At 56.2% G+C, this 11743-nt stretch overlaps 2 protein-coding genes across 2 annotated transcripts; both read right to left on the minus strand.

Moving 5' to 3' along the window:
• Positions 1 to 532: 532 nt before the first annotated feature.
• On the minus strand, positions 533 to 3086 carry LOC100087995 (homeobox protein prophet of Pit-1-like). Its single transcript, XM_029067870.2, has 4 exons — positions 2987 to 3086; positions 1426 to 1664; positions 853 to 968; positions 533 to 617 (listed from the first exon to the last, which is right to left on the minus strand). The coding sequence occupies exons 1-4, from the start codon at positions 3084 to 3086 to the stop codon at positions 533 to 535; spliced, it is 540 nt and encodes a 179-aa protein (XP_028923703.2).
• Positions 3087 to 5264: 2178 nt separating this feature from the next.
• LOC120638465 (olfactory receptor 24-like) lies at positions 5265 to 9276 on the minus strand (the record flags this gene model as incomplete). Its single annotated transcript, XM_039912432.1, has 2 exons — positions 8365 to 9276; positions 5265 to 5288 (listed from the first exon to the last, which is right to left on the minus strand). Coding segments are annotated over exons 1-2 (936 nt in total), but the record flags the coding sequence as incomplete, so codon positions are not given.
• Positions 9277 to 11743: the final 2467 nt, after the last annotated feature.

An 11743-nucleotide genomic window follows, 5' to 3' on the forward strand; every position in this document is an offset into this window, starting at 1 on the left:
TTCTGGGCTTCCTGACCCCTCTGCTCCAATTTTCTGGGCTAAATTAAGGGGGAAGAGGCAGGGGACAGGAGAGGGAAGCAGGGAGGAGGGAAGTGGTCAGAGAACGGATACCGAGAAGAGGATGGTCCTGGGAAATCTGGCTGGCCTTGGGGTGGAGGCTGAGGGCACATCCTGTGGAAGCTGAGGTAGAAGGCTTGCTGGGGCTGGGGCAGTGGAACAGGGGCAGCCCCGGGCCTCTGGAGAATCACACACATGGACCCCGGGGGTCCCCGGCCAGATAGAGGGGAGGCCCAATTTTGATCCTGATGTGCAAGATCGAAGCACCAGGGACAGTGTTGGCCGGATCCTGCTCGCCGGCTCCCCTACCCAATTTTCTTTACTTTCTCCTTCCCGGCTCTTCCGAGCCCTGGGCTCCTCTCTCTCCCGCCCTCAGCGCCACCCTACGCCCCTGCCCCAGGTCACCCCACCAGCCCCGGGGAAGGAATCCAGGAGGCGCTGGCTGCGGTGGGAAGGACTCAGACTGCTTCTGGATCTAGACCGAGCTCTCGTGTTGTTCGCGGGCAGCCCGTGCGGCCCTTCCAACGGGCCCCACGGCTTTAGTTCCAGGGGGCGGGAGGCTCGAGGGCAAGGGAGAGCATTGGGGGAGGTGGGGGGCAGGGGAGGGGAGGGGCGGGGGGGGCGGATGAAGGCCCCCCAGGGCGCAGAGGAGGGAACCAGTCATCGGGCTGGCGAGGGGGGCAGGGGAAGGGGCTGCCTGCGGAGGCTGGAGGGGGCAGGGCTGGGGCATAGGGTGGGGGGAGGCGGGGCAGGGGTGGGGGTGGGTAGGGGTAGGGGCGGCCCGGAGCACCGGACACGGGGCAGATGGCCGGCACGAGACCAGACAGGATGGCAGTGGTCGGAGAGGGCAGTGGCCGGGGAAGTGTCCGCTCCTGCTTCCGTTGCTTGGCCCTGCGGTTCTGGAACCAGACCTGCAAGGGGGAGCAGAGAGGGGGAGACATAGCTGAGTGCCCTCCCCTCTCCCCTCTCTGGGTTCTGTCCTGGGCAAGTGTACTGAGTGGGACGAGAAGGGTCCAGTCGGGGACCTGAAGGAGGGGGTCGAAGATTGGAGCAGATCAGAAATCGGAGCTCTCTGAGGGGTCCTGGGGAGCGTCACCTAGGTGCAGACCCCACTGAGAGTGGCATCACCACCTCAACCTGGGGGAATCACCTGGATGGGGCGCTGGGGGAGTCATTCCAGATGGATCCTGGAGGGAGGGGGTCATTTGGGGTTCTGGGAATGGGTCACCTGGATGGGGTCGGGGGGGGTCATTTAGGGTACTTGGGGTCACCCAGATAGAGTCGGCAGGGGGATCACTTCGTTGGGGTACTGGGGTGGGTCACTTGGGGGCGAGGTCAGGGGGAGGGGGAAGGGGAGAAGGTAGTCACCTGGATTCGGGCCTCATTGAGGGCCGTGTCCCGAGCCAGGGCCTCACGGCCCCAGATGTCGGGATACGGGTTCCTCCCAAAGGCCGCCTCCAGCTGGTCCAGCTGTTCCGGGCTGAACGTGGTGCGGTGCCGACGTCGGGCGGGGGAAGGGCCCGGGTGGTTCCCGGGGGGCAGCAGGGATGTACCCACCCCTGCTGGGACCAACTCCGGGAGTTTCTTGTAGGGTCCGGCTTCAACATCTACGGGCAGGGAAGAGGTCTGAGAGGGAAGCGGCTTCAACCCTCAATCCCAACCCCGCTTTGGACTGGGGTCTTTTCCCTGGACTCCAGTCCCTTCCTGCAGTCCTGTCCCCTCGGGGCCCGCCCTTCCCAACCCCAGATCCCCAGCCTCTGACCCCAGGCCACCGCCGCCACCGCCGCCCCCACCGCCACTATCCTGCCCTTTTACCAGTGCTCTTCCCTTCCCTGCTTCGCCCCTCACCCCGAACCTGAGCTCGTGGGAAAACTCCTCTCCAGCTCGGGCCCAGTCTCCCTCAGCCAATTAATTAGTGTTGGGGAAGGGGGGGCACAGAGGCAAGGAAGAGCTGAGATCAAGTGAAACAGACACACCCTTCTCTCTCTCTCTCTCTCTCTCTCTCTCTCTCTGTGTCTCCCTTGGTGTCGCTTCCACCCTCAACCCGGGAGAAATAACACCACCCACAGCCTGGCCCCAGCCAGCCCAGTCTCCCAATCTCAGGTCTAGAGAGATTAAGAGGGACTCTGCTAGGGGAAGTGGAAGCAGAGTTGCCTAGTGGATAGAGCATAGACCTGGAAGTCAGAAAGACCTGGATTCTAATCCCATCTCTGCCATTTGTCTGCAGTGTGTCCTTGGACAAATCACTTCTTTTCTCTGTGCCTCAGTTCCCTCATCTATAAAAAGGGGAATAAAACTCTGAGCCCCAAGTGGGATGTGGACTGTGTCCAACCTGATGAACTTGTATTTACCTCAGCACTTAGCACTACACCTAGCACGTAGCAAGTGCTTAACAAAGACCATTAAGAAAAAAGTGACCCCACTGCTCACTGTCTGGCTGTATGTGTGTGTGTGTGCAAACGCGTGCATGCGTGTGTGTGTGTATGTTCGTATGTGTGCACCTCCAGGGTGGGTCGGAAAACTGAGTTCCAGTTCTCCCTTTCTTGTGGCCCCAGGAAGGCTTCTTCCCTTGCAGAAGAGCCTTATACCCCTAGGGGAGAAGGGCCCAAACCCACTTGCAAACTCTGGACTGTACAGGGGTAGGACTGGGGACCAGACAACCCTTCTGAGAAGATGTCATGGCGAGCGACCCCAACAGACACACAAAATCCCCCGTTGCAGGGTGGAGGATGGGGGTCAGCAGCTCCCTACACTGGTGAGCCAGAAACCCCACCCCCAATCTCCCCCTCCCCCCCCCCCGCACCTGTGGGATCTGGCCCCTTCCCCCCCCAGGGGCCAACATGCCCTTCTTTGCCCCGCTGCCCCTCTACCCACACCAAACTCCCAGTCTCCCGGCCATTCCCCACCTCCAGCCCAGTCCGCCACTCACCTACAGTGGAGCTCACGGTGCCCAGGTCCGAGAGTCCCTCGGGAAGCCCCCCTCCTCGCCGCCGTCGCCCGCCCCGGCCCCGGCCCCGGATGCCCTCCATGGAGGGGAAAGAGTGGGCGAGGGTGAGGAAGACGAAGAGGAGGAGGAGGAGGAGGGTGTACGAGTGTGTGTCCGGTTAGGGTGGAGGCCTCTTGGACCGCCAAGCTCACACCTCTTTCTCCCTCGGTCTCTTCTCTGTTCCTCAAGTTTTAAGATCCCGGGGCAGTGACCTCACCTCCACCCCAGGGCTAGATGGCCAATCAGAGGTCTTGCGGCAGCAGGGGCGGTCATAGCTGGGACGCTCCTGCCCTTCCAGGGGGCACAAGATGGGGGTGGAGGAGGGTCCTTGGGCAAGTGGGGAAGTCGGTGCAGGCCGCTATGGGGCTGGTCTGGGGAGGGGAGAGCCCCGACGGGTGGCGCCCGGGGAGGGGGGATGGGGAGGGCTGGCTGAGGCTGGGGGCGCTGTGTGTGGCATATGGGGTCTCAGGTTCCCACAATCCGGTGGCTTTTGTCTGAGCTAAATCCCCTGAGCGCCAGGGCCCGGCCAGGACCCGGCTGGGGCCGGAGCTGGTGGGAGTGGGGGGGTGGGGGAGGAGGGAAGGGACATTCCTCCTGCCTCCACCCAAAAGGGAGGGAGCGGCAGCAGGGGGCAAGGCAGGGCACCAGACCCTCTTCTGATACCCAGGACCCCCGACCCGTCTTTCGATGCGGCCAATCCCCAGGGCCCCCTCAGCTAACTCCCCCAAGCATCCTTTTGACTCTGCTCCTGTCTGCATCCCAACTTCCCTGTCTTGAGCTGCTTTTCTTCTGGACCTACCCCTACCCCTTCCTACCACCCTCCTCCAACGGCTGAATCACTACCAGGATCCCTCACAGGATCCCCAAGAGAATGTGGGGGGGGGGGGGGAAACAGAGTCAGAGTGCTCTGGCTTGGTTTTTGTCATCATGATTCCCCAGGTAGTTTCTGCAGTTGCGGGGGATGAGGGGGATTGGGGAGGGAAGGAACGAGGATGGATCAATTATATTTCCTGAGCACTTACTGTGTTCACTGTATTTCCTAAATGCATAGGAGAGCACAATATAATAGTAAAACAGAGTTGGTAGACACGTTCCCTGCCCACAACAAGCTTACAGTCTAGTGGGGTCTTCTCCCCGCTCCTCTCCCGCGGCTGGCCCAGAATATAAATGATGAGCATGGCGTAGTGGATAGAGAAAGGATCTGGGAATCAGAAAGTCATGGGGTCCAATCCTGGCTCGGCCACCTGTCTGTTGTGTGGCCTTGAGAAAGTCTTCATTTTGCTGTGCCTCAGTTACCTCATCTGCAAAATGGGGATTGAGACTGTGAGCCCCACATGAGACAGAGACTGTCCTACTCGATTTGCTTATATTCCCCCCCCGCCGGGCTTAATACAGTGTCTGGCACATAGTAAGCACCTAATAAATACCATGATTATTATTATTATCGGTTCCCCAGCTCCCAGTTCACCACGGCTATGCGATCCTTGTCAAAGCCAGGGAGGCTGCACCGGCGGGTGACCAAAGTGGACGGGAAGCACTGAGGCCGACGGGCAGAGGGAGCCAGACCCCGGGCCCCGCACCTAAGCCAGTGGGGCAGCAGGGCAGAACTCAGCCCGAGGGGCAGCATCAGACACACGCAACCCCCCTCGGCTGCATCAAGCCTCAGAAGCCTCTAACAGGAGCCCAGCCCCTCCGGATACTGGGCTTCAGGGCATTCTTCTGGCCCTCTCCCACTCACCTGCTTGCTCCTTTCTTGCTACACTTGGATAATACCAGGGCTGCCGCCTTCTGGGCCAAGGAGGGTGGCGGAGTCCCTGACTTGGATGAGAAAGTGAGGTTGGGGAGAGGTCTGGGGAGAGGGGATGAAAAGTTCAGTTTCCAGCCTAGTGACTTTAGGTGCTAGGGGAACATCCATGTGGAGATGTTCTGGAGGCAGGAGGAAGTGCAGACTGTAGATTGGGGCCACATCCTTATAGGAGTGGGGGTGGACAAACTGTGAATTGAGGCTGTGGAAGTGGATAAGGAAAGAGAGAGAGAGAGAGGTACCTAGTAGGTGCTTTTTTTTAAAAAAAAAAAAGATTTCTTAAGTACTTACCATGTTGCAGGCACTCTACTAAACACTGCGGTAGATACGGGATAATCAGGAGGGTCACAGTCTCTGTCCCGCATAGGTCTCACATTCTTAATCTCCTTTTTACATATGAGGTAACTGAGGCACAGAGAAGTGAAGCAACTTGCCCGGTAACTGAGGCACAGAGAAGTGAAGCAACTTGCCCCAGGTCATGTAGCAGACAACTGATGGAGCTGGAATTAGAACCCTCTGACTTCCAGGCCCCCGGCTCTATCCACTACGTAGTGCTGCTTCTCATCCCACGGGTAGGAGATGAGGGGAAGAAGAGCCAGTGAGTGAGGCTCTATCACAGAATAGGAAGAGAAGCAAGGAAGTAGTGTTTCAGCCAAGGTCAGGACAGACAACATATCCAGATCTGCCCATGCCAAGACCCAAATGAACTTCTCAGGTCCAGCAGCTCCCCAGGTCTGCCCCACCCACTAAGGCAGGTGGTGCATTAGTTCATTAGCGGGGCACAGACCATCTGAATTTCTGTTGCCTCCGTGGAACCTTTCTCTAAATTCAAAGTTCGCTCAACTCTAATCCCACTTTAGCCCTCCTCACAATCCTACCCTAGCCCTACTTCCCACAGAATTCTTTAAACATTCATCTTGAAAAAAAAAACTTACAATGAAAGGCATGAATGAACTGATATTTTGTCCTTAGTAATGAATTCCCAGGGATTTGACTCCAGGAGTTATTTGCTTATTGAGGACCCTATCTCTGGGCTTGCCAAGCCACCAGCTGCAGAACATTAGTAATAGTATAGTACTAATGGTATTTATTAAACTCTTACTGTGTGCACAATACTGTACTAACCTCTGGGAGAAATTACATAGGAGGGAATTAAACAGGGTTCCTGACCCTGTAGGGCTCATATTAGCAACTACCTCATCATAGCCAGCTGTTTTTCATTTTATTGGGAAGCAGCGTGGCTCAGTGGAAAGAGCACGGGCTGGGGAGTCAGAGATCATGGGTCCAAATCCTGGCTCCGCCGCTTGTCAGCTGTGTGACTTTGGGCAAATCACTTCACTTCTCTGGGCCTCAGTTACCTCATCTGTAAAATGGGGATTAAGACTGTGAGCCCCACCTGGGACAAGCTGATCATCTTGTATCCTCCCCAGGGCTTAGAATGGTGCTTTGCCCATAGTAAGTGCTTAACAAATGCCAATATTATTATTATTATTATGATTGACCAAATATGTAGAGGTTGGGCTATATACCAAAGGGTTTTAGATGATATTCTCTGCCATGAAAGATCTAAAATTCAGTCCTCCATCCTTTTGGCTTAAATGATGGAATCTGATAACTGACCAAAAAAAAAAATGCTTTCCTATAAAAATCCCAAAGTGGAATGTGGAAATACACATACACCTTTCTACAGATAGTTGTATTTCCTCATTAATTCCTTCTTCATCATCAGTGGTATTTATTGACCGCTCACTGTGTGGGAGAGACCAGTACAACGTATGTATATATCTGTAATTTTATTTATGCTGATGTCTGTTTATTGGTACTGATGTCTGTCTCCCCCTCTCTAGACTGCAAGCTCCTTGAAGGCGGGGATTGTCACTACTGCTGTATTGTGCTTTCCCAAGAGCTTGGTGCTCTGCACACAGTAACCGCTTAATAGATACGAGTCAGTGAGTGAATGAACAGAGTCGATAGGCACGTTCCCTGCCCATGACAGGATCCCACATGACACCTATAAATATATATTTCGGCATATCCTCGCTGGGACCGTTACATGTGCTTTCACTGGAGGTTCTTAAGGAGCGGGGAAACATGGACTGAACCTTCTGTAGAGAAATGATCCAGGCAACCGAGTGAAGTGTGGACTGGAGTAGGTCCTGGTTGCACATAGTAAGCGCTTGACAAATGCCATAATTATTACTATTAGTACCAAAGCAGGGTGGCCTAGTGGAGAGAGCAGGGGACTGGGAGTCAGAAGGATGTGTTCTAATCCAGGCTCCTCCGCTTGTCTGCTGTGTGACCTCAGGCAAATCATTTCACTTCTCCGGGCCTCAGTTACCTCCTCTGTAAAATGAAGATGAAGACTGTGAGTCCCATGTGGGACAAGGACTGTGTCCAACTCGATTTACTTGTATCCACCCTAGCACTTAGTACAGTGCCTGGCACGTAGTAAGTGCTCACAAATTCCACAATGATTATTGTAATCATTATTATTGTAGTTATTATTATTCAAGAGCTTGGCCCAGGCTGTGGTGCAGGCGCCAGTCCTACAGGGGATTAAATGAGGATTAAGACTGTGAGCCTCACGTGGGACATTCTGATTACCCTGAATCTACCCCAGCGCTTAGAACAGTGCTGTGCACATAGTAAGCGCTTAACAAATACGAACATTATAATAATAATTATTATTATAGGGTCCGGTGCAGGTACCGGTTCCATGGGGTCCAGTTCAGGGTCCCTCTAGATCTCGTTCTCGTCTGTCTCACTGCCAACGTCTCTCCTGTGTCCTGCCTCTGGCCTGGAACGCCCTCCCTCTTCATAGCCGACAGACATTTACTCACCCCACCTTCAAAGCCTTATTGAAGTCACATCTCCTCCAAGAGACCTGCCCTGACTAAGCCTTCCTTTCCTCTTCTCCCTCTCCTTTCTGCATCACCCTGACTTGCTCCCTTTCTTCATCCCCCCTCCCAGCCCCACAGCACTTAAGTACAAATCTGTGATTTTACTGAATTATATTAATGCCTATCTCCCCTTGTAGACTGTAAGCTCCTTGTGGACAGGGGATGTTTCTATTATATTGTTATATTTTGTACTCTCCCAAGTGCATAGTACAGAACTCTGTATACAGCAAGCACTCAATAAAAGCTACTGACTGACTGACTGACTGGGGTCCAGTAGAGTTCCAGATTCCACTGGGTCTGGTTCAGGGCCCGGTCCAGGTTCTACTGGAGTTCTTTGGGATCCAATACCTGTCCCGGTCCTATGGGGCACTGTGCAGGTCCCAGTTCTGTGGAGTCCATTACTGGTCCCGTGTCTTCGGGGGTCCTGTGGCAGTCCCGGGTTCTATGAGGTACAGGGTCCGGGTCTCTGGCCTTCTGGTGCAGGCCCCAGCTCTGTGGGGTTGGTACAGGGCCTGGTTCTATGGGGCCCGCTGCAGGGCCCAGTGCAAACTCTGGTGCAGGTGCCGGTTCCTTAGGGCCCGGTGCAGGACGCAGTGCCTGTCCTGAGTCCATAGGGCCCGGCGCAGGGCACGGTGCAAGTCGCGATTGCGCAGGCTGTAGATGAAAGGGTTCAGCAGGGGGGTGACTGCCGTATACAGCACCGCCGCAATTCGGTCCTTCCCGGCAGAGCGGCTGGAAGGAGGACACAGATACACGGCGACGGCCGTCCCGTAAAACAACGAGACCACTGCCAGGTGCGAGCCACAGGTGGAGAAGGCCCTGCGCTTCCCCCCGGCCGAGGGGACCCGGAGGACGGCGGCCACGATGCGGGCGTAGGAGCCCAGGATCAGCCCCAGGGGAGCCACGAGGACCATCGTCCCTACGATCAAGAGCATCACCCAATTGAGTGTGGGGTCGGAGCAGGAGAGCGGCAGCAGCGGGGCCAGATCACAGAAGAAGTGGGGGATGGCGGGGTTGTCGGCACAGAAGGACAGTCTGCTCAGCAGGAGGGTGTGGACCAGCGCAGCCAGGCTTGTGAGGCCCCAGCAGACGGTCAGCAGCAGGCCACAGCGCCAGGGGCTCATGGCCGTGGCGTAGCGTAGCGGGTGGCAGATGGCCACGAACCGGTCGTATGCCATGGTGGCCAACAGGAAATCGTCCAGGGCACCAAAGGTCATGAAGAAATAGAGCTGGGCCAGGCAGCCGGCGTAGGGGATGGTTGGGCTCTGGGTCCGGAGGTCGGCTAACATCTTGGGGACGGTGGCGGAGGTGAGGCCGACGTCTGCGAAGGACAGGTTGGCCAGGAAGAAGTACATGGGCGAGTGGAGGCGCGGGTCCGAGCCGACGGCCAGGACGATGAGCAGGTTCCCCAGGGCGGTGACCACGTACAGCCCAAGGAAGACCACGAAGAGGAGCCGCTGCGTCCCGGGCTCCCTGGACAGGCCCAGCAGGATGAACCCGGACACTCCCGTCTCGTTTCCAGGCTCCATGGCTCTGAGGAGTCTGCAGGAGATACAGTTGACCAAGCATTGAATTTGAATGGGGCACTTTTCCTCTCCGGTCAAAAGTCATTGCCTGGAGCTTATTTTTGAGACCAAGTGCCTCAGAATTGAAGCACTGTAAGGGACTCCTGGAGGTCACCCTGCCTCGCCCTCTGTCTCTAGGCAGGGGAAGACCAACCTCCCACAAGAGTTGCGATGCCCGTTCGCTCATTAAAGATCTCTGTTGAACAACACCTCCCACCCTCCCCGGGCCGCCACCTGCTCCAGTGCTCCCTCATCATCTCTGTCTCTATTCCTCATCTCCCTCCATGTCCAAGACCTTTTCAAAGGGCTGTGACCAGGACTGAGTGACCAGAAGTGGGTGGCCAGACCTAGTTGATGAGACTTAATCCGGGTGACCAGACATGGATAACCCCAACTGGGCAGTCCCACCTGGGCAGTGGAGGATGAGCGATCAGCCTTCGGTGATCTTACCTGGGTGATCGGACTTGGGGAACCAAATCTGGGTGATCACAACTGGGTGATGAAATCAGGGTGACTAGTCCTGGGGAGCCAGAACTGAGTGATCAGGCTCAGGTGAACAGAACTGACTCTTCAGCCCTGAACCCAGGGCTGTGATGGGTGTCTGAGCTGGGCAGAGAAGGCTGGTCCTGCTGACATATCCCCAGTCTGGTTGGGCTGCTTAATGAGGGCCACTCTTTGGCTTCCTGGTCAGGGTGAACCCCGATCTGCGGGCTGAGAGGGCCTTGCCCGGCTTTCCTGAAGAGCGGGAATGGCCCCCGTCCAGCACTACAATAAGTATCGGGAAGAGGAGGGCCACGGCTGTGCCCTGATACATTACTGGAGGGAGGATCCCTTAGGGGGATCAATGTATACACGCCAGCGGAGCAGCCCGAAGAGTGAACTAAGCTCCCACCATGCAGCGCCTGAGCCCAGATGGGGAAGGAGGCTAGGGGGAAGGGGAAAAGAGAAGTGGAGCTGTGCAAAGATGCTGAGTTCCAGCATTCGGGTGGGAGAGAAAATTCAAGTGGAGCTAAGAGACAGTTGGCAGGGCAGAGGATGGGCCTGGGTTTGGACCCGAGCACCGGGCCCCGTTGGTGGGATCTACGGGGCCCTTGCGAAGTGCAACTGGGATGCCAGAATGTTAGGAGGGGCTGAGGGGCCGAGGGGCACCTCCTAAAAAAAAGCTACCAGGGTCTCTGGTCTCAGAGGGGCTTTCCGTTAGATTTGTCAGTGGGGAGCTGTGCGGTGGGCTGGGGACAGGGCCAGTGGCGGCAATGTAATAATAATAATAATAATAATGTTGGTATTTGTTAAGCGCTTACTATGTGCCGAGCACTGTTCTAAGCGCTGGGGGAGACACAGGGGAATCAGGTTGTCCCACGTGGGGCTCACAGTCTTCATCCCCATTTTACAGATGAGGGAACTGAGGCCCAGAGAAGTGAAGTGACTCGCCCACAGTCACACAGCTGACAAGTGGCAGAGCTGGGATTCGAACTCATGAGCCCTGACTCCAAAGCCCGTGCTCTTTCCACTGAGCCACGCTGCTTCTCCGTGACAGGAGAAGAGCCGCTCATCCAGGCAACCGTTCTGGGGCCGGCCCCCTCGTCTCCAGCCGACTTGCCTCAGGGGGCCCCGCAGCTGAGGGCCCCAGTCGTGAGGCCTGGCTTCTTCCTTCTGCCTTCCATCCCAGTTGGGCACAGGCATGTGCTCACCGTTTCTGGCTTTCCCTGTGGAACCGACTACGGGCCACTTACCGAGAGTGGAGGGGTTCTCCCAAGCTTTCTGGAGCAAGAGCCTCCCAGAGACCTCTCCTTCCCAGGACTCTGTGGTTCACCTATGCTGACTGGCCCACTAGGCTGAAGATCGTGTGCTGCTGGCCTTGGGGGTGAAGGATGGATGGTGGGGAAGGGAGTGGGGATGGCACAGTGCAAGCCATCCCCACTACTGCAAACACAACTCCAGAGCCCATCCTTCACTGTCAGTGGCAGAGCAGTGGTCCCCCAAATGCCAGGGCCAGAAAATCAACCTGATGGTATTTTCATGGGGCCAGCCTGCAGGTGGGCAATGGATTCTCTTTCAGGGACACTTACACTCAGGGAAGATGATGATGATGATGATAAGCATTTAATAAAGACTACATGCCAAAGCAGTTTGCTACCTATGGGGGTAGATACAAAATAATCCGATGGGATTCAGTCCCTGTCCCACAGGGGACTCCCAGTCTAAGAGGGAGAGTGAGCAGGGATCTTGTTTCTTTCTTACGGATGAGGAAACTGAGGCCTAGAGAGGTGTAGTGACTCAGCCAAGGTCCCCAGTAAGCCAGCAGCTGAGATGGGATTCAAACCCAAGTTTCCTGCCTCCCCACCCTGTGCTGTCTCTGCCGGGCCCCACTACCGTCAGCAGAGTCGTCTTGGAAGGGAAGGACACCTCTATAGGAGCTCTTGCAGCTAGT

Source organism: Ornithorhynchus anatinus, chromosome 6, assembly GCF_004115215.2.
Source record: "Ornithorhynchus anatinus isolate Pmale09 chromosome 6, mOrnAna1.pri.v4, whole genome shotgun sequence".
In the NCBI taxonomy this organism is placed as follows: Eukaryota; Metazoa; Chordata; class Mammalia; order Monotremata; family Ornithorhynchidae; genus Ornithorhynchus; species Ornithorhynchus anatinus.